Here is a 26,947-nt window from a genome sequence, read left to right on the forward strand (position 1 = left end):
GGTGTGCTGAGTTTGGTGAACATATCTCGTTCCGTTCACGAGTTATAGCCAATTTAGTAAAAGGGGCCCCTCCCACTTGGAACGTTTTGGCGGCCCTTAGGGACCGTGAACCAAAATTTCCAACATGCCGTTTTAGTGTTTTTTTTTGATAATTATTGACATTCAGACTCCAGAGAATCTTGCTGCACTGGTTTGGTTCCGGTCCGGTCGGGCCAAATACCTAGGACTAGTTCGCGAAAGTAGGTTTTTGGAAAATCCCCGAAAATTTTCTCAGGGTGACGAGCAAATCCGAGGCATGCGTCTCGTCCGCCTTGAGCCAAGGATTCCAGCGATATAGACACTTGAGCCCCCCCCCCCCCCCGGAAGGGTTTACTGCTCTCTGAGGGATTTAGTCCTGGGGAAGTGTGATGATGATGTCATGACGTCATCATAATTGTGAGTAGAGGTACTCGGTGACATAGAAATATGGATTATACTCTTGTCTCCATCTGTCAGAGAAAATCCGACCGGATTTGGACAATTTTTTGAGCCAGAGAGAAAGAGATGAAATGAGTTAAAGACATTCACAAGTTTAACTTTCATAATGTGAGACATTTCTGCAGGAAAAATAATATTTAGCAGGAAATATTGGAATTGGATCATCTGTGATTTTGATTGGTTTGGACAAGTTTTCACTAGTCATGCATTGTGAGATGCATTGTTTCTCTTCTTTCCTTCTTCCCTTTTTTGGTTTTTGAGATGCGAGTGAGAAACAAGAACAAGTAGTTTAAGGCTTGGTGAATTATGTCACTGGAAATCAGTTTAACAACATATTTGTTCTTCATTCAAGTAATTGCCATGAACTGCCGAGGTGTTGTCACTCAGAACTCCTAAGAGGAGAAATGTTTCATGGTAAAATAATGATACTTGTTCGTCCTCCTTCTGTATTTTTATAGTTTATTACATATGGTGTGCTTGTTTATTGGATTATTTAAACTGAATTACTGAATCAAGAATCAATCTCTTCTAAATCAATCTTGGGATTCTGATTCATAATTGCATTTGGATCATTCCACGCCTCACTCGTCCTCTCTGACTCTCTCTGCATTTGAACATAATCATCTTTCATAGTGTGTTATCAAGATGAAACTCCAGATTATTGAGTTATTGAGCATATGGATGGTTCTTAATCCGTCTGTTCTGCAGGAAGCTTGGGTTTCAGCTGAAATCATATTTAAACCTGTTTGAAATGCTGAAGGTGTTTTGACCTCATTCAGTTAAGTGTGTGTAGGGGTATAAAAATGTAAATGAGAAATTTGTTCTATTCTATTATTTTCTATTCTATTTGTACAGAATACAAGATGGATAAATGCTTAGTCTGAAACTTGTGGCAGAAAAAGTAAAAAAATCAAAGAATAAAACTAATCTTTGTGTTGGGATTTATTTACAGATATTTGCATATATAAGTTGCGTATTTATGCTCTCATGAAATTTCAGTCGGATGCAAAACATTTGAAAAAAAAAGCCTGTGTATATATACAGTGAGGAAAATAAGTATTTGAACACCCTGCTATTTTGCAAGTTCTCCCACTTAGAAATCATGGAGGGGTCTGAAATTGTCATCGTAGGTGCATGTCCACTGTGAGAGACATAATCTAAAAAAAAAAATCCAGAAATCACAATGTATGATTTTTTTAACTATTTATTTGTATGATACAGCTGCAAATAAGTATTTGAACACCTGAGAAAATCAATGTTAATATTTGGTACAGTAGCCTTTGTTTGCAATTAGAGAGGTCAAACGTTTCCTGTAGTTTTTCACCAGGTTTGCACACACTGCAGGAGGGATTTTGGCCCACTCCTCCACACAGATCTTCTCTAGATCAGTCAGGTTTCTGGGCTGTTGCTGAGAAACACGGAGTTTGAGCGTGATTGATTTCAAACCATGACGTCTTAGTGTATTACCAACAGTAACCTTGGAAACGGTGGTCCCAGCTCTTTTCAGGTCATTGACCAGCTCCTCCCGTGTAGTTCTGGGCTGATTTCTCACCTTTCTTAGGATCATTGAGACCCCACGAGGTGAGATCTTGCATGGAGCCCCAGTCCGAGGGAGATTGACAGTCATGTTTATCTTCTTCCATTTTCTAATGATTGCTCCAACAGTGGACCTTTTTTCACCAAGCTGCTTGGCAATTTCCCCGTAGCCCTTTCCAGCCTTGTGGAGGTGTACAATTTTGTCTCTAGTGTCTTTGGACAGCTCTTTGGTCTTGGCCATGTTAGTAGTTGGATTCTTACTGATTGTATGGGGTGGACAGGTGTCTTTATGCAGCTAACGACCTCAAACAGGTGCATCTAATTTAGGATAATAAATGGAGTGGAGGTGGACATTTTAAAAGCAGACTAACAGGTCTTTGAGGGTCAGAATTCTAGCTGATAGACAGGTGTTCAAATACTTATTTGCAGCTGTATCATACAAATAAATAGTTAAAAAATCATATATTGTGATTTCTGGATTTTTTTATTTTTATTATGTCTCTCACAGTGGACATGCACCTACGATGACAATTTCAGACCCCTCCATGATTTCCAAGTGGGAGAACTTGCAAAATAGCAGGGTGTTCAAATACTTATTTTCCTCACTGTACATACATGCATGCATACATACATGCATGCATACATACATACATACATACATACATACATACATGCTTATTTTTCAAATGTTTTGCATCTCGCTATATATAATTCTATTAAACATTCACATTTTTTTATAAAATATATTTTGCATATATATATATATATATATATATATATATATATATATATATATATATATATATATATATATATATATATATATATATATATATATATATATATATATATATATAAATAATGACTGCCTTTATTCTACTATATTCTTTTAGCTAATCATATGTATATAATATTCTTTTGTGCAGATCTAAAGAAGACTCTAGCTGTTCTTCTGGATAATATAATGCAGAGATTATCAAAGCTGGAGTCTAAAGTGGACAATATCATATACAACGGCACAAGTACTAACCTGACCAATGGAACCGGGACCCCTGGACCGAACCCTGTCAACCCAGAGAAAGTCAACGTGGCAGGTACAGATGGTCTTTCTCATCATACTTTACTCTTTGCACTGATATATTTTCTGTTAGTCTTCCTATTGAGCATTTCAGCGTTTCTAATTTTCCTTGATTTTTACTACATCTGTGTTTATCAATACACTGATGTAGAGTTGTTTCAGGTTGTATTGACAGAGCTGAGAGTTAATGTAGCTTGAATTTGTCACCAAAGCGAAGTTTGTCTTGGTAGACTTAAAATTTGATTATAATCTGGCAGTGTGTGTATTCTGTTGGCACAATGGCATCTGGGAGACTGTTGTTGACCAGATGACTGATGTAAATGTAATGCTGTGGTTATTTGGACATCTGCCATGGTAAAACTATGGTACATTTGGTTATATTGAATATACCAAAGTATAATGGTAATACCATCTGTTGCAATCACTGTACCATACTATCACAGTCTGTACTGGTAACATCACAGGCATTGCTTAAGGGTATCAATATCATTTTGTACATTTTACACAGTAATACCATGTTTTAGAACGTGAAAATGAACTGTGGCGTTGTTATAGTTCTGTAGTAGCCATGTTTCTTGGTTTCACTACAAATACTATAGTTGAACTATGGTTGCAGTTGTTAGTTTTCATAAATATCACAACAATACCATGTTTTTCTGACATGTGCCACAGTAATACTGTGTTTTTTGGATATGTACAATGGTAATACAGTGTTTCTGGACATTTACCACAGTAATTCCATGTTTTTTTTTTGTTCATGTACAACTGAAATACAATGGTTTACCATTGGACATTTACCACTACTGTATATTGGCATGTACAATGGTAATACTATGTCTTTAGGCATTTACCACAGTAACATCATGTTTTTCTATGTGTACAGTTCCATTGCCATGGTCTTTGGATATTTAATACAGCAATACCATGGTTTCTTGTGCATGTACAGTAATACCATGATTGATGGTTTTTGGAATGTTTTTTGGACAGTTACCACAGTAATGCTATTTTTGTGCATTTACAGTTGTAGTACCACTGTAATACCATGTTTTTGGGAAACCTACAATGGTGTTCTTTGAAGTACCATGAGGTAACATGTAAAACATATGGTAATCATTTAGTTCCATGCTTATATCAAAACACCATGGTATTACCATCTGATGCATTCGCTATACCTGGTACTGCCTCTGTGCTTTTCTGTAAAGGTTGTATATGTGTGATTTCTCTGTCGCTCGACTTGGTGTGTGTGCGGATGTGATCCATCGCCTCTGACTCACTGTGCTTAATATAGGCCAAACCCCTGTTGAGTCATGTGGCGCTTGACAGTGGCTGGATATCGCTAACTCTCACTCTTTCTGACTGCTTTTGTGACAGACCGCTGTGATGACACTTCTGGCGACAACCTTTGTTTATGTCTCAGACTGAGCTAAACTGCTTTAAGGCACATTAAGCAGCAAAGGGAGGTTAAAATTACAGTATGTGATGGATATGGTGTGGTGTTACATATGTATTCAAGTCAAGCATCACTATCATATTTGGAGTTAGATATGTGAACAAACAACACAGTCTCATTGCAGTTCATAACTGTTTTACATTTTGGCGAATTGGTGTCTAATTAGAATTTGTACAATCTCATTTGTATGTTTTTGTATGATCTGCTTACGCCCCAGTGGCGGTATATCAGGGTAGGCCTTCATACTTCATTTTTTTCATACTTAATTCATATGAAATTGTGATTTATTATTATAGTTGTGGTGTGGACTACCCTATTCTCATAGAATTAGAATAATTATTGAAACTTTATAGTTATAGTCACTAGCCGCGTTTCCATTACCCTTCAAATTGCGAATTGAAAATAAGCTCAATGGAAACACGTCAATTTCGTAAAAACTCCCATTTATCGCAAAAAAGTTTTTGGGCTCGCATGAGGTGGTTTTTCAGGCAATTCGAAAAAGGAATATTTCGCAAAACTGCAATGGAAACAGGTTTTGCGCATTTACAGGTCAGCTGACGTAGACGACGCGGTGTGTTTGGACAGAATACGAGACAGTTCTTGAGAAGAAAGAATGACAGAAATACTGGATTCTAAACCTCAAAAAAATGCCACAATCAAGACCTTGGAGCAGAAATGAGTGAGAAAAACCCAGAAACACCTCATATGTGCCTCTTACAGTATGGGTCTTTCCTGGCCATTAATGCTTGGATAACACACCTACGTTTCCTTCCATTAATAATAATAACGTCTAGTGCGGTATATATATATATATATATATATATATATATATATATAAACTTACCAACGTCCGTTGCCATGATTTTTGGAATGACTTATCGCGAGAGGAAAAAATGACGTTTTAGTCGCATAACATCGGTTAATGGAAATGGCGTCATTTCGCGAATGTTTTTTGTCGATATTTAGAAAAAATCGCAAAGGTTTTGCGCAAATCTTTAATGGAAAAGCGCCTACTGTTATAGTTATCATCCTTGGTGTAAACGGCCCTTAAAATTACCAAGAACAGAGTAGCAACTACATAGCAATGAACACTCTTCTGTACAACACTTTAAAACAACCAGGAAATCCTACATGCTAAAACCACCTAGAAGATGCTAGTTTTATAACGGTGAGTTTTCTAATGTGTCAGCAAAGTGTTGAAATGTAATTTTAGGTCCGTTTTCTTAACAGACTAGATCTTTTAAGACCACCGGACACAGTTGACATGCCATAAGCTGGATTTCCATCCAAACGTGAAGCGAATCTTTTCAAAGTTTGCAAGAAACAAATCAGGTGTGTTTCCATCAAGTTGTTTGAGCGGATGACGGTGGTATTGGTAACCTAGTAACCAACAGTAAACAAAACACCATCAGCGAAAACAGCCGATTAGTCACGTTGGTTTAATGTTCGCTACATCAGAATTTATTCAGCAAATGCGTTTCCATCTTAAAAACTTTTGTCGAATTAAGGGATTTCTTTTTCTAAATTTGCCGTTTCCCTCACTCGTTTCTGATGCGATACTTCAAAATGCGCATTAAAACAGGGTGATAGAAACACAGCTACATGTTTTTGAGAACTCAAACCAACATTTTCAGATGTAAGTCATAGTTCAGGATGACAGCAGCTTGAATCTTTACTTGCAGTCCCAAGCTCTCTAAAGCGCTATTATTCCCTGACGAATGACCGAGTGGGGCCTGGCAGCTAGTGAAGAAATGAAAGAAAAGTCCTGCTTCTCAAAGCTATCAAACGACTCTTTATAGTCCATCAACATGATGACAAATCTAAGCAATACCGTCTGAAAGGCCCGCACAAAGACTCATTGTGGTCTTCATGTTGGAACTGTAAAACGGTGAATGTACGTGTGAACTCTTGCACCCACACATGAGAACATTCGCCTTCTGCTCGTTCTTGTCGGGTTCCTCTAAATGGGTTTGAAGAAAAAAAAAAGAGTTTGAAGAAATTGAAGGGTTTTTTGTCCGTAGGTTACCTGCCGTTAACCTCAAAAGTGCTATGTTTCCCAGCAGTCTCTTTGTTGCAGCGTTTGAAGGTTTTTGTTTTTGTTTTTGTGTGTTTTTTACTCTCAGTTGACATTGATATCATGATGTGCGCAGCCGCAGTAGTCAATTGACCCTTCGCAGGGAGCTTGATTGACAGGCGATCTAACCAATCATAATCCGCCATCCGCCATTTTGTCCGACAAAGCAGTCAGGAGAGATAGCAGATTAACATGGGAGGATTTGAACTTGAAAAACGGACTGTACTGGCGCCTTTCCGCGGTTTAAAACAACATTCCTTCTTATGTTCATTCATGTTTATTTGATGCTATAAATGAACTAGAAGGAAGAGATGATCGGTTCACGAGCAGCTTTAACTGATGCTCTACAGCGATCTGTCAGACACATTTAAGAGCCACAAAACGGTATGTATCGTTTAAATTTCTTTAAAAAAATGACCACATTTGAAAGGCGAGACTTTGTTTAATATGTTTAATATAAAAAGTAACCGAAAAGTAACCTGGTCTGTCAGCATGTTGTCAGTCTCCTCTCTGCTCCGCGATGTATTTTTCACTGCGTGAGAACATGGTGTGGGGTGAGAGCAAGCGGCAACATTCTGATCTGAAAAATGAAGCCTACCCGGAAGTGCGAAAAACTGCAATACATCGAAAATCCGCTAGAGGGAGGTCCCAAAAGGGAGCAAATGTCCATAGACCACCATGTTAAAATGTCCGTTTTCACAGCATAAATTCATGTTTTTACAGGTTGGTCCCATGGACTTTTAATGGATTTTTCGATAGCTTCCGAGTGCCTGACAACTGTGAGGGGGGTGATTTTTTTTTAAAGTCGTTAGTTTAGATCGTATTTAGATATAAAATGTATGACAATAAGGGCGTGGTTAACTTTGATTGACAGCTTGATTGACAGCTGACAAGGCAGCGCCACGGAGAATGACAACATAAGAAGCGCCATTTTTTAATACAGTTGACATATAATACTACTGTTTATGTATCATGAAATGTAGTTTTAAGAGTTTTTCAGGCGAGAATGTAGTTGTTTAAAGCTCAAATCTGTGGTTTATTTATAAAGATTTATGAAAATTGTATCCAGTTGTGAGATCCAGCGATGACCGGGCGCTCGGCGCTCATGTACCCCGCCTGGAACAGCCTTTCCTCGGCTAGTCGAGGTTTGCCGCGGACTCTGGCGTCTCTGTAGTGGTTAAACATGAGATATAATTCGTCTTGTGTATATCTAACGGGCGATTTTTGGTTTCGTGAATCTATAATTTGTTCCCTGGCCAATCGTTTTGGCTGAGGGGAAGTTTCATAACTTTATAAGCTACTTAACTTTACCGTTGTATGGTTAGACTAGAGCGCTGACTTTGTATGTTTGACTGATTTGTTTGCTTTATTTGTATAGCTTCTTGTAACTTTACCTTTTACTTTTATAATGGCTAATATTGATAAAAGTGAAATTTAACAAAAAGAGACTGAGCTGAGTTTTGTCATTTTAAATTTTAATACAACGAAGATGATCTGTAATGTTGTTTACTGCAACATCTGTTGTTTAGTACAAATGCACATATTGCCTGGACCATATTAAAATGTTTAATATTTTTATATTATATTTAAAACGAAAAGAAGCAGGTTTGTGTTTTATATTTTGTTTTGTTTTTATAAATAGGCAAACGTTATGTGCAGTGAATATAATCAATATGCGTTGCCTGAACCACATTTGTGTGGCTATAATGTTTAAGATTTCTTTAAATGAAAATGAAAAGAGTTAGAATGGTTTTTTTATAACATATTTCGTTGCCTAAAATATACACAGAGATAACCGGAGTAGCAGAGCGAGCTGAGTGACGCGCGCTGTGTTAGAAGGTGGGCGGGGTTAGGATTTCCCAAGATTTTCCAAGATGGCGCCGCCCATACCCCCCATAAACGGCTTCAAACCCGTTCTTCAGAAAGTCTATGGGTGACGTCACAGACGCTTTGTCCATATTTTTTACAATCTATGGGTGAGAGCAGCGTAGCTTGTCGGACATAGCGACAGTAACTAAGGGGGGCGGGTCTTTGCGAAGGGTCAATTCTGAACGCAAACATCGAATTCCGTTCTCTTTCGTGTCTATTTGTGCTTGAATGGACATATACACGCAAAATTATGTCAAGCCGCCCGTCTCGGCTGGTACCCTTGTGAACACGGTCAAATATGGCTCACGTGAACGGACAAAGTGACAGCAGCATAATATTCCTGCTGCCGTCTGTCATTGATGTTGTTAATCAAACAACAAAAGAATAAGACAATCACTTTTGTAGCTGTAACAAAGATGAATTATATTTAATTCATAGTGAATTTGATTATTCAATTTCTGTACATGAATGCTGTTAGTCTTACCTGAAAAACACAAAGCACTGTTTATTTGATTTGTGTCTTTGTTCTATTGTATTTATCTATGCTTGTAATTTGTTGATTTTCTATGCGTATTCTATACAAAATCACCCCAATAATTCTAGAATGATTCATTCTTTCCAAAAAGAGCTATTCAAGTCATCTTGTGAAAAAATATTTTTGTCTTTTTTTCTCACAATGTCATTTTTTTTTTTTTTTTTTCGTGCAGCCCTACAACGTACGATTGAATCTGTTTTCTGATTGGCTGAAAAACTTTATTATGAGATCAGAGAGACCGAATCTATTTGTTGAGTTTGTTTTGGGAGTCTCATTGTTGTCTCTTTCACATGTGTCAGAGTTGGATTAGCGTATTATATCAATTAACCTGATAAGTCACAACAAACTGATGCTAGAAAAGAACGTATGTTCAAAGAAGCAAGGTCAACACAAGCTAAAACCATTTTTACAAAAGTTTGAGAGACTTCTTTGGAAAAAAGTGGAGAAACTGTTTAGTGCTAGCTCAAAATTGACACACTTGACACCTGCAATTATGTTAATGTTTGTTTTCCACAATCTCCACTTTCAGGATAACATCAGACCTGCATTGGCATTATCTCACATCTGCGTCTGCGGATCCACCCGATTAAAACCGTTGAACCGACGCCTGCCGATGTTATCTATCCAAACATAGCACGTTTCACCCAGGCTTTCTCTCTTTCTCAGAGGTTATCGGCATCGCGTGCCAGCAGCGAAGAGAGCCCAGGTGTTCGTGCGGCCCATGTCTTGTGTGTCTATGTGTGTGCGTTTGTTTGCGCCAGCGGTGTCTGTTACCGTCTCTCTGGACGCTGTTGAAATGACGCCGCTGGCACGCTCTGCGGTTCTGGCTCTTGACTCCTCGGAGAGAGAAGGAGAAGGAGAGACACAGACAGAGATGCCCACTGTTAGCAAACAGAATGGCTGGCTTCATTGTGCTCGTAGATGCCGCTGGTGGACGCAAGGCCAACATGTAATTAATAAGCTAAACACTTGCAGGCTAAGAACAATAGCACAAAGACCACGTTCATCCTTGCTAGCGAGAAGAGACAGAGCTAAAGTTAGAGTTAAGGCCTGGTAATACCAAGAATGCTAACTATAAAGATAACTATATTAGCATCCACACCAACACACAATATATGTGTAGTTATACTGCTGCAGTTACAGCAGCTTTAAATGCGAGAGCTCTTTAAAGTTGGTGGTTTCTGATTGGCTGATTCCTATCGTCCTTGGTGTGAACGGCCCTTTATTTAGTAATGCTTTAACGCTATTCTCTAACACCAAGTTTAAAAATGAATTCACCCCAAACGCTTGCTAAACAGATGTGAATGATTCCTCAAATGTTATGTCCTGCTACTTTTCTAAGCGATTCAACGATTTCAAACATTTTTACGTGAAAACTCGATCAGCTTAACTTCAGCGTTGCAAGTTTTGCCAAGTTTTATCACTTTCTTCAGAGAATGTCTGACCCAAATTCTAGTTTGGTTTTCTTTTTGTCTCTTTTCTACCACTTAAGGTTTCCGATATGAAAATTCTAGCCGATCATTATTTTCATGTTGTGAGTGATAGATGGGTGATATTAAAAGTTAAGATTTTTGACTGAATGCATGAATGAAAAATCTAATATTATAAGTTAAATCAGTTGTTTGAAATACTCTGAAAGTGAAACAGAACTCAATCAAGATAAACCAATACTGATATAAAAAAAATACATATATATGTAGTACTAATATCATTTATCCCTACATAACAGTGATCATTTTAAATATTTAACATTTGTTTTCCCATAACATTGTCATTTGGAAACTGTTATCTAGATTAGTGTCATTTGAACATATTGTGGGAAAGCTTCTGATTGTTTGGTGGCTTGGATTATTTGGTCATTGAACATAGAGAGCAGATTCTCACATTTGCTCATAATTTCCCAGTTCTGTGTGTTTTTGCTGTGACGGAGGTCTCCAGAGAGTCCGTGGTTGGCTGTGGAGCGTTTCTGCTGTTGGTTTAATACATCCGGGGCGGATATGGCCTCCCTGTTTTGGGGAACTGGCTTAATCAGTAATATTGACCACAACTTTCGCAAAAGCTCTTGTCACCGACCATACAAGCCAACCACGATGGGTACTTCCTGTTTTGTATTAGACATCATTTCCATCGATTTTGAAATAAACGACATTTAGCATGTTTCGCAATTAATAAAGATGGTATTTTAGTAAGCTTATAGACCTTTTTTTTTTTTATGAGATGTTTTTAGCAATGTTTTGCCCAAAAGTGTGAGTGTGTCAGAAAGAAGCAAGGCTCACACACAAACTTGTCTTCGGCCCGTGTGTGTGTGGTCCCGGAGTTGTCTGGTTTGTGAGTTTCATCTGTCGGTTTTGATGCTTTTGTGTGTCATGAAGCAGTGTGTTGCTGATGAGAGAGCACACGTCTTTTTTTCTCTGTGTTGTCTCCATTTGTGTGTCACTAATTGTCTTGTCAGTCACATTGTTGGACTCTTTAGCTCTTGTGTAGTCCGAAATCTGATAGTTATCAGTGCTCGGTATTGAAAGGCCCATTGTGTTGGACCGTTCTCCTGTGGGAGGATGATCCGATTCAGAGAGATGGTCAGCACACAGTGGAACTTAAAAGGATGTTTCGGAGTAAAATCAACCTAGGGTCCTTTGTACCATGACCTCGAGCCAAACACCCCCCCCCCCCCCCCCACCTCCCCCCCGAAGCTTTTTTTCCCTTGGTCGAACATTATTAAAGTTAGAGCTTATTTAGAGATATCAGCCGAATGGCTTAGTGCAGGCGCTAATGGATCCAAGGTTGTATCTTGTAAATTACCCCACTAATAATGCCCAGAATGGTACCAAACTTCTACAGTAGTACAAATAGGTTCTGTACTCATAAAACGAGGCATTGGAAAGTTTTTTAAGTACATCAGGAGTTTATTTAAATAACACTTGCCTGACGGCTTATACTACTGCTAACCCGGACGTCGAGGTCACTTCCTTGATTTGGGAAAAGCACGTAAAAGTCCTGGCAGAAAGCGATGCATAAGGATGTAGTGTAACAACGCCCAGTTCCAGGAATCCACTAATATTTTGTTGGTTAGTACCAGTTTGCAACAATTATTAAGGTGTCAACACTTCGGAAAAAATTTATAATTCGTCATTACACTACATCCTTGTTTGGCTCGAGGTCATGGTGCAAAGGACCCTAGGTTGATTTTACTCCGAAGTTACCATCCCTTTAAATAAGGGCCAAAAAATGTCAAATAAAACGTTTGTCTAGTTACAGTTTTAGTAATCCCTATGTAAAAAGTGAAAAATTAAGGCTTTCTGTGGAATATCTTCATCCAAAGGCTTTCTGTATTTGCAAATCAGACCTACAGCAGCGGCGTGGGGTAATTTTGGCCCATTTCGCTGTCCAGAACTGTTTCACCTCATATATTTTTGGGATGTGTTGCTTGAAACGACCGTTCCAGGTCATAAAACAGCATTGCTGAGCCTCACTTCTTGGACTTTGCTATTCTACCAAATACCTACCTACTTATTTATTTATTTATTTATTTATTTACTTAGGGTTCGTTTTTATAAGTTCACGCAACCTGTCAAGAACATGGCTTGATCATGTTTCACCTCAAAATCATTAAGAATTTAGAAAATATATTTTACTTAAAGGGATAGTTCACCCAAAAATGAAAATGCTGTCCTCATTTACTCACCCTCAAGTTGTTCCAAACCTGTATGACTTTCCTTCTTCTGCTGAACACAAAAGAAGATATTTTGAAGAAAGTCGTTAACCAAACGACTGATGGACCCCATTGACTTCCATGGTAGAAAAAAAAAAAATACTATGAAAGTCAATGGGGACCAGCAACTGTTTAATTACCAACCTTCTTTAAAATATCTTCTTTTGTGTTCAGCAGAAGAAGGAAAGTCATACAGGTTTGGAACAACATGAGGGAGAGTAAATGAGGACAGCATTTTCATTTTTGGGTGAACTATCCCTTTAAAGAAAATGAAAGGTACAATAGGTGATTCTTCACAGAATTTTTTTGTTTGTTTTGCTGGTTGAAAGTCTCCTATCCTGATAGCAATCACTATGTTAAAGGAACACTCCACTTTTTTTGGAAATAGGCTAATTTTACAACTCCCCCAGAGTTAAACAGTTGAGTTTTACCATTTTCGAATCCATTCAGCCGATCTCCGGGTCTGGCGGTAGCACTTTTAGCATAGCTTAGCATAGATCATTGAATCTGATTAGACCGTTAGCATCTCTCTCAAAAAAATGACGAAGAGTTTCGATATTTCTCCCATTTAAAACTTGGCTCTTCTGTAATTACATCATGAACTAAGACCGCTGAAAAATTTAAAGTTGCGATTTTCAATTTTCAATGATCTATGCTAAGCTATGTTAAAAGTGCTACCACCAGACCCGGAGATCGGCTGAATGGATTCGAAAACGGTAGAACTCAACTGTTTAACTCGGGGGGAGTTGGAAAATGAGCTTATTTCCCCAAAAAATGTTCTTTAAGTGGTCTAAATGTATTTTTATAAATATATATCATCTGTCGAAGGCTTAGGACCATAAAATGTCTGTTCAATCATCGCATTCGGTCCAAAAGAAATGATAGCATGTGTTCCCTGTAAGCAGCCTTTTCACGCAGACATCATACACCAAAAAAATGCACGTGTGTGTGTATATACATACAAATTTTCCATTCAGAGTAATTAAATATTAAATAATATTAATAAGAATAGTATATTAAAAATGTTAATTAAAAACAAATGCCCAAATAAATCCTCCAGATGTTTTTTTTTTTTTGTAAATTTTGAACATTTTGATGAAAATAATGTCTCTTTATATATACTTTATACAGTATGTGCAATGTGGCCTGGACTTGTTTTCATGAGATTCACCTTTATTTAAACAACAATCATCTACGATCTGTCCTCATTTAAAAATTAAACGTGTGTGAGTCACATCCATTTGAAAGCTTCAGCAAAACCATTCCTGCTTGGCAGGGACACTGAATGGCCTCAAATCGCCTAGAACAGAGATTATACACACACAGCGCTGTACATTCACTCTCTGTAGAAGTGCCCTTGGTGTGTGTTTTCTGGCGTGAGAGAGACAAACACACGCGGCTGCTCTGAGGGAAATTTGTCTCACTGAAGCGGAAAAGAGAGAGAGAGCGCTTTCCTGAGTGCTTTTCCTCCCTCGCTCCTCAATTTCTTGCTGTTTTCATCTCGTTGAAAGACACACATTTGTCAGCTTGATGATTGTTGTGTTTGTCGTGCAGGGTCTCACACTGGCCTGGAGGAGTGTGTGATGGAAAACGCCCATCTGTGTGTGTGTGTGTGTGTTTACAAGGGTGTATGTTAAGCCTGTGTCAAGCACAGCTGTTTATGTAGCAGCACATGCGGAAGAAATAGTCGAAATTGCTCCGTTTCTCTCTCTGTCTCCCTCTCAGCTAATCATTGTTTTTGCACCTGACAGTAATACGGAAGTTCAATAAAGTTCATGATAGAAAAAAATGCATGTGACTGCTGATATATGTTTAGCATGACGTTCTCAGCCAATCAACAATGAAACATGTGATGATGTGATTGTAATTTTATAATCTAGTGTCTTAAATATGCACTTCTGTGGTGATGAAAGTATATTGAGTAATTTTGAGTATATAGTAAGGCAGTATGTAAATAGAGGCGTTGCTATGACATAAAATTGCATTTTTATACCATAGACCCCTTTATCATTTACTTTTTTTCTTTTGTTATTTGTTATGTTTATGTATTGTAAAACTTTGGGTCAGATCTTGAATTCCTGATGCTTTTCTTTAACAGAAAAGGTCCCAAAAACCATCAAAAACTTGTCAACTTTGATAGCGCTAAAGGGATTGAGGGTAATATCAGCCTAAAGTACACTTGGAAATAGTATGCCATATGCCATGCCAATAAGTATGTTTGGCGTACTATTTTCAGCTGTTCAAAATATGATTTGCGACATGCTATTTTAAATATCAAATTCGGATTACTATGGATAGCATGCAAATTTGGAATTATGTTTAGCTAATATCAGTACAGATGATGTCACCACATCCCAGAATGCCTTGCCCATCAACCTCTCTTGTCTAATCTCATTTCCTCCCATCTCATCTTAACAGAACAAGTCAATAGAAAACCACCACAAACAAATTGTATTAAGTGACGCAAGGGATTGTGGGTAACATTAGCCTGAGAATGCATGCCCGGGTGCACACTTTAAAAATCGTACACCATCCAAGCAATGTTTGTGTACTTCCAACGTGTTTTGGGACTCCAAATCATATTCCAGTATTGCAAATCATTTATTATGCTTACCATGCATATTAGGGCTCAGTTCGGAAAGCATATTGTAATAGTAGTACCATAAAAAGACATAATAAAGTAGTATGCTGTTATTCAAATTCAGCCTGGATTTTCATAATACCTTGGAAGAGCCTTCATGTTATTCGATTCTGTCTTGAAAAACAATCCCTCTGCGGTAGATGAGGATGTCCGGTGTGTATGCGAAACAGATCAGGTTTTGTTTGTGTCCATAGGCATAATTATGGTCTAATCGAGCTCTAAATTGTGTTTGTATGTTAAACACACCCAACCAGCCGATTGAGTTAGTGTCGAGAGACATATTTCACAGCTTGTTTTTGTCTTCTCTTCATAGTCATCCCTCTTTTTCCGTCTTTCAGCTATATTTCGGCTAGTGCTCTAATTGAGCCATTTTGTTTGTTTCTCCCATGACCTTTGGGTTATTTGTGTCATGTGACTCACAAAATGGCCTAAATTCTTTTAGCATGTGACCTTAAACGATGTGGATCTGTGAATGACATGTACGTCCTTTACAGTTTGGTGTTCCCTCAGTGGGGTGTTTGTTTCTTTTACAGGAAAAGCTCTTAATGTGCGCCGCTCTAGCCATTGTTCTACAGCGCCGTCATGTCTTACGCTTTATGAAGGAGAGAAAGAGAGCAGAAAGATGATCCAATCCTTGCAAATCAAATAATTGGAGATCACATGGCTGACACCCTTGCATGGCTGCAGTTTGTGTCCTCGTCTCTCCTCCCTTTATCTCGTCTTGTCTCCTCTCATCTCGTCTTTCCTCCCCGTGAACTTTTCCGCTCGCTCATCTTGACTCGTCTTGTTTCTTCTCCTCTCGTTTGTCGCATCTCTCCTTCTCTCTTCTCGTCTCTGTTTCTCCAATACACTCATATTATCTCCTCTCCGCTTATATCTCTTCTTATCTCATCTTATTTCCTCTCATCTCATCTCATCTGCTTTCATTTCGCCTTATCTTGTTTCTTCTCCTCCTCTCTCTCTTCTCTTCTTTCATCTTATCTAGTTTCCTCTCTTCTGGTTTTCTCTTCTCGTCTCATCTTAAAATAATAAATAAAGTGAACACAGGCTCAGCTCCCTCCTACTTTCACTCACTCCTACGAGCCTACATCCCTACCAGACACCTACGATCGATCAACGAGCGACGTCTCGTGGTTCCATCACAGAAAGCCACAAAATCACTTTCCAGAACATTCTCATTCACAGTTCCATGCTGGTGGAACACTCTCCCCACCCCCATCCGGAATGCAGAATCCCTGGCAACATTCAAAAAACAGCTGAAAACCCATCTCTTCCGTGAGCACTTAACTTCGTAAATAAAAAAAAAACGTTCCCTTTAAAACCTCACTTATCGGGCTTATGCTACTCTGAATAATGCCTGAACTTCGTATTTTGAGCACTTCTTGCGTTGTTGTTGTTGGTTTGCCTCTTCATGATGACTCGCTTAATTTAGTCCTAATTTGTAAGTCGCTTTGGATAAAAGCGTCTGCTAAATGACTAAATGTAAAAAAATGTATATCATCTCATTTAATTTAATTTCATCTTATCTGGTTTCTTCTCCACTTGTCTCCTCTCATCTAATCTCTTTTGGTCTCCTCTTTCTTGTTTTCTCCTTTTATCGTATATTTTAGTACTGTCTATTAGAGCTGCACGATTAATCGTTAAAAGGTCGCGATCTCGATTCAAACACCCACGCGATCTTATTCCTAAATGACAGTGATTCTACTATGTCTTAGGCCTGTTACACATCGCAAGCGTGAATGGCACATATTTTGTCGCTGCCCATGTTAATGAGTGAGAGTCGGCCGTCATGATTTCAATTTGAATGCTCTCGTTCATTGATATGAGCAGTGACAAAACACTCTGCTGACACTTGTAATTTGAAACTGTTTAACCAAAGACTTTAGGGACTTTGGTTAACTTTTGAAAGTACTATCGTCACGCTTCAACATTCAAATCTGCGTTCGTGCCGCCGCTGATCCGTAGAGAGCAGCTGCCATGTAAATGTACAGTATGAAGCAGCTTCATCAGATCCAACCACACATTATCGTTATTTATGTGTTACAAACATTTAAATAACAGGGGATAAAAGATTGTAGACTTTTTGACATTGACTCATTGAGTTATTTTCTTCAAATTATAATTTTGAAATAGACTAAAGCAATGCAACATTTTGTCAGAACCTCTTGCATGTTATTTTGTCTAGTCGTCTAATGTTTTTTTCTTCTTCAAAATCGTGGGAGAATCATGATTCTCAATTTATCCAGAATCATGCAGCTCTGCTGTCTATACTTTTCTCATTTCACTCTTTTCATATCATCTCACCTGATTTTCTCTCCTTTCATTTCCTCTCATCTCACTTCACCTGGTCTCCCCTGCTTTCATTTTGTATTATCTCACTTAGTTTCCTCTCCACTCTTTTCATATTATATCATGTCATTTCAGCTCACCTGCTTTCTTTATCTCTTCTCATCTCAAGTCATCTCATCTCACCTGGATTCCTCTCACCTTTTATCTTCCATCAACTCTTCTCAACTCGTGTCATTTCAAATCATCTCAACTCGTGTCATCTCAACTCTTCTCAACTCTTCTCAACTCTTCTCATCTCAAATCTTCTCAACTCTTCTCATCTCAAATCTTCTCAACTCAACTCTTATCAACTCTTATCATTTCAAATCATCTCAACTCTTCTCTTCTCATCTCAACTCTTCTCAACTCATCTCAACTCAACTCTTCTCAACTCTTATCATTTCAAATCATCTCAACTCGTGTCATCTCAACTCTTCTCATCTCAAATCTTCTCAACTCTTCTCATCTCAAATCTTCTCAACTCAACTCTTATCAACTCTTATCATTTCAAATCATCTCAACTCTTCTCTTCTCATCTCATCTCAACTCTTCTCTTCTCTTCTCTTCTCTTCTCTTCTCTTCTCTTCTCTTCTCATCTCATCTCAACTCTTCTCAACTCAACTCAACTCTTATCATTTCAAATCATCTCAACTCTTCTCATCTCATCTCATCTCATCTCAACTCTTCTCATCTCAACTCTTCTAAACTATCCTCAACTTTTCTCATCTCAACTCGCCTGTATTTCTCTCCTCTCCCTTCATCTTTTATTAACTTGTCTCAACTCAACTCATCTCACCCGAATTCCTTTCCTCTATTTTCATCTTGTACCAACTCCTCAACTCATCTCAACTCTTCTCATCTGACTTCATCTCAACTCTTCTCACCTGGATTCCTCTCCTCTCCCTTAATCTTGCATCATCTCATCTCACCTGGATTCCTCTCCTTTCTCATATCATCTTAACTCATGTCATCTCATCTCACCTGGATTCCTCTCCTTTCTCATATCATCTTAACTCATTTCATCTCATCTCACCTGGATTCCTCTCCTGTCCTTTCATCTAGTCTCATCTTGTCTTGTCTCTTCTCCTTTCATGTAATCTCATTTTGTTTCCTTGTTTCCTCTTATCTCCTTTCTTCTCTCATCTCTTTTACTCTCATCTTGTCTCGTCTCATTTTGTCTCTTTGCCTTTCACATCATCTTCTTTCCTCTCGTCTCCTTTCATCTAGTCTCTTTTTCTCTCATTTTGTCTCCCCTCTTATCCTCTCCCCTCCTTCATCTCCTCTCCTCTCCTCTCCTCTCCTCTCCTCTCCTCTCCTCTCCTCTCCTCTCCTCTCCTCTCCTCTCCTCTCCTCTCCTCTCCTCTCCTCTCCTCTCCTCTCCTCTCCTCTCCTCTCCTCTCCTCTCCTCTTTCCTGTGATCTGTTTCATCCCATTTCCTGTAAAAACAATGGTGTTTGATTGAGCTGCAAGCTTCAAGAATCTTCTTCTTTCACCCGTGTCTATGGATACTGTAAATCTCCTCAGGAGAATACAGACAGGAGAAGATGATCTATGGCAAAAAAATGTCAGGGTCACATTTAAGACTAACGCTAGAATCATATGACTTTAACCTAAATTACACAAGTCACTGTGGCTTTTTCTGTTATGATTTTATGATTTAACTGTCCATTAATCTCTCAAATAGCAGTCAAATGAACTGATGATGAATAGCTGTTTAAGCCTAAACCATTGTAATGTTTAACCCGCTTACAAACGGCAGCTCCGCAGGATGACATCATATACTTGTGTAAACTACGCGCTTGATATTCTACTTTGTTTGGCAGTTTAAACTCAGTAACTTGAGTCACTGATATTTATTATCGCCATTATGCCCTTGAGCATTACTCTTTACCCCCGGGACCACCCGAGCGATCGTACTGAAACCGTGTGAAAAAGTGTGAAAGTCTGTACTTTGATCAGGGTTTGTCTGCAGAATGTGGGTACGTATTTGCATTCGAAAAGAGACACATCTGCTTGTACAGTAGATTATGTGTGCCTACTCCGCAGCACCTGGATTGAAATCTGCAAATAGTTAATTCATGAGCCAAGATTCTTTCATAACAATTTTGTTGACTAAATCCATATCAGTTGTTTCACAGAAGGAAGGAGATTTAGGAATTTGATGACTTGACAGTAACTGTGACTGAGAGAAAGGAAAAGGCGAGGTTAGATTTGTGTTTGAACTTCCACTTCTAACTTATCTTTAGGGGCAAATAAAAGTACAAAGCTATGCCACTGTTATTTAAAAGCTGATGACTTCATCCTTTTTATGATCATTTATTTATATAATGATGTGTGCAGATTGTAGTTAAACAAAACGCAGCTGTCAGACATGAGTCAAAATCTGCTTAGAGGTAATAATAGAATAACAGTTTTAAAAAGAAATTTTCACTATTCTGCATTTTCATGGGTTTAAATAAGATATTTTTTTATAAGAAGAGGGCTGCACGATTAATCGAAATGAAACCGCACACGATATGGCAAAGGCTACGATTATTTTATGCGCAGCTTATCAGTGAAGCACAGCTCAGGGTTCCCGCGGGGTCTTAAAAAGTCTTAAAATGTCTTAAATTCTGAACTTTAAATTTAAGGCCTTAAAACGTCTTAAAAACAGCCAGATTTTCATCCGCGGTCTTAAATTTCATTTAGTCAGGTCTTAAAAAAGGTTTTACCCTCGTTCATTTCCAGAAACGCTGGCCGCGTAAAGTTATTACAAAGTAGCAAAAAAGTATCGAAGTCGCTCGCCAAGAGGCAGTAAACAGATCGCGTCTTTTTCGCGCTCAAGTTCATTCAAATGTAGGCGCGCGGTAAGCGACGCGCTCGTTTTTTTCCAGGCGCAGCGACATGAAAAAAGACATGAAGGATGCGGGTGCACCCAAACTCTACGGGTGTTTTTCTCTTCTCCGTAAATAAATCTTGTAACAGTGCTACAGCAAGCGTTTTTCGGCGGTGGAAATCCATTAGCCACTAAAACTTTTTTTGTCATTGTGGAGTTGCATAGCAACAACAGACGCCACGGGAAAATCGGACCGAATTTTACTATTAATAATAAAAGATAAGCTTAAAGTGTATTGTAAATGTCACTAAATCATTTTTTATAAAAAGAATTAGTCAAAAAAGATAAATTAAAGTCTGAAATATGTGAGGTTGATCTTTTTATAAAAACCTTTTTTTGTCAACTTTATTTGAACTTGTACATGTTAGTATATAACATGTTGCAAGACACTTTTAAAATCTGGCTATCATTTTTAATCGTATTATTTTAATGTTTATGTTAGTGTGTATTGATGCAATTTTATTTGTTATTTGCTGTTTTTCGACATAAAACTTGGTGAATTGATTTCATTGTGTAGTATTAGTACTTTTTGAACAGGATTCTGTGATAACAGTGATAATTGTTGGCACTATAATAATTAAATGAAATGTTCATGCCATTTCATCTCTAGTTATGATCAACTAAAATCAACTAATAATTATGTGTTTTTACAGTAGGCCTATAATATGCAAAGTACAATTTTCTATAAAAAAAAAAATCTGATTCTGTTCTTTTCTCTGACACGCGTTGTTGGGTCTGGAAGGTTACTAATGTGATTGCTTTATCTGTAAATTAAGTTAATGCTTTTTCAATTACTGAATTCATTGAAATAAAATGATTTCTTTGATTTGAATATTTTTTGGCAATGCTCAGAATGCTAAGAATGCTAAGAAATTTAGGTCTTAAATTTCAGTCTTTATGGTCTTAAAATGTCTTAAAAAGGTCTTAAATTTGACTAACTGAAACCTGCAGGAACCCTGCAGCTCTGTGTTCAGTAGTAAATGCTACTCCATCTGAAAGCAAGAGGGCGCTCTCGTGCAGAAACTCCAAATATGGTCTGCAGAAGAACGACAACGCAAGTCGTTCCAGGAAATTCCTATGGTCATCATACTATCACTGTAGCTGAATAAACAGAAGATTGAAACGCTTTGATTGATTAAACATGACTAATAAACACGACTATGGCGTTATATATGGTTTATCTGAGTTCTTCAGGCCTTCTCGGATATTTTCATGATAATACAATATATTTATACTTCAATGCTAAAAGACATAGCCTTTATCACTGTATAAAATACTGTGAAATAATATGTTGTGCGATTTATTGTATGTAAGAAGCAATACTATCTCATAGAAGAATGCTTTCAATCACTCAATTGATGTTATGAAGTAAGTTTAGAGTAAAAGCATGTTATTAAAGGGATACTTCACCTCTGGAAAGATGAATGTGTATTTAAAATGGGTCATTTATGTAGAAGAAAAGTGAAATTATTTTTTTAATTTGGAGCTTTCTAGACTGAGAAAAGCCAGAAAATGTATTTTTGGCTTATGTGGATGAAAGACAACAACTCCCAGAATGCACTTGCTTCGCTGCCCTAGGAGGCCACTCCCAAGCCACGTCTACCAGTAAGAGAGCACGCAGTTAAACAACAAGGCTAGGCTACTAGTGAGTCTCCGTGACGAGTCTGCTCTGGATTTCGAGATCGCCCAAAATGTCCGGGATTCGGCTTTTGCGTTCTACAGTCGCTATTCATTCATTATGTTTACTGTGGCGAGCAGGACGAGACTGAGGGGAGCGGGAGAACGGCGCGAGACGCACCACACCGGTCTCATATCTCACAGAGGAGCGGGAATTTTCTTAGCAATGTTTAAACGCACATCAACTGATCACTTGTTTAGCGTTCATGTAAACACTACATTCAGATTCACCAATCGGAATGAATTCAGTTAGATTGAAACAAAAGGTGTGCATGTAAACAATGAATGGCGATTGCAGAAAGCAAAAGCCGAATCCCGGACGTTTTGGACGATCTCGACGGCCGGACATGTCCTGGAAAAAGAGGATGGTAACCCCTACTACTCAGCTTTCTCCACAGAACAAGAGCCTGCTAGCTTAGCTTCCAAAGAAAGACGGCTGAAACTATGTGTACATTCTGTGAGTGAGGTCCCACCCTCTATGGGCGGGTTGAAAACATGCGGGACAGCTCCTCCTACTGGCTGTAGTCTCTAGCCTCTGGCCAAAAAATCCTTCGATGGCGCAATATGACGATTTTTGCGTCATCGGAGGATTTTTTCCGGACAAAAAATACATAAATCTCTTATCTCAGGGGGATATGAGGGTGGAAAGCACGGTAATTCGAAAATACTACAGGTTTTCTACTGATACAAAGCTTAATGCTAAATCCTGAAGTATCCCTTTTAAATTATGTATTTTGTTTAACAAGAGGTTCATAAATGCTTCTCATGTTTGGAAAGAATTTTGAAGTGTTGCTATTTCAAATGCACGTTTTAAGCGAGTAAAACTCACAGTGATTTCAGATGGAGCAGCGTTTACTACTGATCACAGAGCCGTGCTTCACCGACTGTCCAATTTTTACCGTAAACACATTGCTTAAAAAAACGGTAATAAAGTACTTAGTTTTTTAACACGTCCTTGAACACTATAGATCATAGGTGTCTCATAAATAACAAAAAACAAAAGCTAACTAACTAAAATCTAACTAAAAAAATATTACAATATAAATATAATATAAAATTTACCGTAATAGCAAAAATTCTAAATTCTGTCAGTTTTAATGATCTAATCACCCTTAAAATTAGATGATTGTAAAGACACCCCAGAACTTACGGAACTTACGGAACTTAGGAAACTGCTTAAGTTTACACATTTTTTGCTGTCTGACAAGATTTAGTTTAATAGTTTAATGTATTCTTATGTTTTAAACCTTGCAAATAGCAACTTTATTTGAAGTAATTTTGTAATGAACTACAAACTTCCTTGCTTTATTTTATCGCTTTTAGTTGATTTCACTGGTGTTAGTTTGTTTTAAAAGTTATAAACTGGGTTGTTATATAGACCTTATGCACCAGAGAAACAAGGGCGCCGCCATCTTTGGGAAGTCAAAAGTCAAAAAGTCTTTGGGAAGTCAAAAGACAATGAGCGCAGCGCTGAAAAGGGGCGGGGCTACATAAGGTCTATAAAGTGCTTGCTCAATCCAACCAATAAAGATAATAGATTTCTCGTAAGAAATAAAAATAAAATTACAAAGAATAACTGATGTATGATGTAACAGCTATTGTTAGTAGCAAGATGGCAGTAAGTTCTGATCTAATCAACCTTATAAACCTTAACAAATGTATGCATTATGTATTATGCAACTTCGGTTAAGTTTGCGACTTTTGTTTAAGATTTTTAATTTGTTTCCCTCTCCTCTTGCAGTGCGAAGCGACAACAGAACTTATTTGAAGATGGTTTGATTGCACTTGGCAAGATGTGTGTGTTTGGGCCTAGTGTTAATTTCACACTGTGTTAATTTGCCATGTTAAGTGAATTATTGATCTCTTTCCCCGGCCAAGTGCCCAAAAGCTTGTTTATTTTCAGTTGTCATTGTGTAGTATTCAATCTGAACGGTATTAAGCAGTACATTTTGCACTACAAGTTTATTGCACAAGATGTACTTCTAAAAACTGTTTTAAACCAATCACACATTGGGCCCTTTTCATGAATCATAAGCAGAACAAATATGTGTGCAAATCATTCATGAATCTCATTTGGACATAAATCTGCTTAAAAGGGAAAATCTACTTAGGAATGGCTTATTCACAAATTACAGACAAATGTGTAATGCTTGTTTTTCATGATCCACGCAAAACTTGAAGACTTGGCAAACATTGGTTTGTTAAAGTTTGCTTTCTTCAGTTCATATGAGGCAACACAGCTTAATTGAGACGATTTGAATGCTTTGTAATCACTATGTGGGTTTGAGGCCCCAATATTGTGTTACAGAGTTCATTTGCGAGCGGATTGTGTGATAATTGGATGGTATTCATCTTCCAGTTGAATGCCGGTGTGCTGAGCAAGCTTGTTGATTGTCAGCTGTGATTTGTGTAGTTTTGGGACTATTGTGTGCTTATGTTCTTTTCTCTCTTTCTCTCTGTGTGCACAGACTTGCTGAACGGAGCACAGGAGAAATGTGAACTACCCTCGCTTGATGGGTTTCCTCATTGTGAAGGCAAGTTGAAGGTGAGTGTTTCTCGAAACTCGAACTTGCTGAGAAACTTGTTAACATCACTCTTTCACAGCTGCCACTGTCTCATGATGGCTTCTCATCTGTTGGACTTTATTTATAAACCATTTTCATCCTGAATCCAGAAAGGGAAAATTAAAAGCACTCTGCGGGACGTTCCCCTTACAAACATTAGCAGCAAGATATTGATTTGTTTTGAGACATAGTTGAAAGCTTTAAACTGCTGGTGTTATTAATGAGCTGAGTACTACAAGGATCATGGGCTCTGGGAAAGGTTAGAAGAGAATAAGGATTAGAATGAACATTTCGTTTGGACTGGTCATTTACAGACTTCATGGCTATTGTTAATTTTATTCATTAATACATTTTCATGAAAGTCTGTAATATGCCTCTTCTTGATATTAAAGTGCCCCTATTATGCTGTTTTAAAGGCTCCTAATGTTGTTTTGGAGGTCTCCTACAACAGGTGTACATGCATCAAAAGATAAAGATCAAAACTCTTTATTAATTTTCTCATTGCACCATCACCTCTTTTCTCACAGTGTCTGAAACGGTTCGACAAAGGATTCAGTCTCTTTAAACCCCGTCTTTCCAAGAGCATTTTTTGTTCTGATTGGTCAGATGTCCCAGTCTGTTGTGATTGGTCTACTCTGCTCTGATTGGTCAGATGGCCCGGTCTGTTGTGATTGGTCTACTCTGCTTTGATTGGTCAGATGGCCCAGTCTGTTGTGATTGGTCTACTCTGCTCTGATTGGTCAGATGGCCCGGTCTGTTGTGATTGGTCTACTCTGCTCTGATTGGTCAGATGGCCCAGTCTGTTGTGATTGGTCTACTCTGCTCTGATTGGTCAGATGGCCCGGTCTGTTGTGATTGGTCTACTCTGCTCTGATTGGTCAGATGGCCCAGTCTGTTGTGATTGGTCTACTCTGCTCTGATTGGTCAGATGGCCCAGTCTGTTGTGATTGGTATACTCTGCTCTGATTGGTCAGATGGCCCAGTCTGTTGTGATTGGTCTACTCTGCTCTGATTGGTCAGAAATCCCAGTCTGTTGTGATTGGTCTACTCTGTTCTGATTGGTAAGATGGCCCAGTCTGTTGTGATTGGTCTACTCTGCTCTGATTGGTCAGATGGTCCAGTCTGTTGTGATTGGTCTACTCTGCTCTGATTGGTCAGATGGTCCAGTCTGTTGTGATTGGTCTACTCTGCTCTTATTGGTCAGATGGCCCAGTCTGTTGTGATTGGTCTACTCTGTTCTGATTGGACAGATAGCCCAGTCTGTGCAGACCTTTTACATTCACAAACAGATACATTACACACTGCATGAAAGGTCATATTTGAAAAAGCATAATATGGGCAGGTTAATTCAATTGAAAATGTAATTGTACAAATAAAGATATTTGATTTGATTTGATTTTTTTAGATTTTAAAATGTTTTTTGTTCTGTCACATAATTTAACCTCTTTAAAATAAATCCCTTAAAGAATTCAGAGTTGACTGTTTCCATGTGAAAATGCTTTTTCCTTCTTGGAATTGCACTTCTCTCAATGACCTCACCTGATACTCAGAACGAGTCCCTCTGGGTTTTTTAAAGCACGTTGATGTAGCAGCCAGACGAGGCCAATTACGTGGGATTTAACATCAAGCAGAGCAACCCGAAGCTAGTCGGCCAATCACGTTAGCGTTTTCAGTCAGATCAGACCTGAGCTTGGCCTCTTTCGCAATAATCACAGGTCTTAGAACTCAACGGAAATTCCTGCGATATGGAAATCCTCTTAAAATCATGCAGAATTAAAACAAAAATGTGACTGCAGTAACAGTGAGAACAGCCTAACCAAGTTGTTTGACTTAAGTTTGGAAGCTTAGAAGGTCTAAAAACAGTTTTGTTTATCCATTAAACCAAGAAATGTACATGAAAAAAACAAACAAAAGAAGGTGTGATCAAGAGAATGCGCATTTAAAGGTTTAGTTTGAAGGTTGAAATCCACCACTTTTGCAAATAATTTGGTAAAACCTTATGTTAAACTCTTGTTCAATCAACTTTCTGTGATTTAATTTGATTTATTTGGCTACTTATGTACCAAAACAAATGTAAATCTACAAAAGTATGCAAAATAAGTGCTATTTTTTTACATAGACACAAGTGAAATGT

At 38.1% G+C, this 26,947-nt stretch overlaps 1 protein-coding gene across 2 annotated transcripts in view; it reads left to right on the top strand.

The window, feature by feature from the left end:
• mgat5 (alpha-1,6-mannosylglycoprotein 6-beta-N-acetylglucosaminyltransferase) overlaps positions 1-26,947 on the top strand; it is a 64,801-nt gene that overhangs the window by 15,597 nt on the left and 22,257 nt on the right. For both annotated transcript variants that reach the window (XM_084415617.1, XM_084415618.1), the window contains exons 3-4: positions 2,940-3,107; positions 24,718-24,794. In XM_084415617.1, the coding sequence (XP_084271743.1) occupies positions 2,940-3,107; positions 24,718-24,794 (245 nt within the window). The remainder of the gene's footprint in view (positions 1-2,939; positions 3,108-24,717; positions 24,795-26,947) is intronic.

This window comes from Rutilus rutilus (genome assembly GCF_951802725.1).
Source record: "Rutilus rutilus genome assembly, chromosome: 8".
Classification (NCBI taxonomy): domain Eukaryota; kingdom Metazoa; phylum Chordata; class Actinopteri; order Cypriniformes; family Leuciscidae; genus Rutilus; species Rutilus rutilus.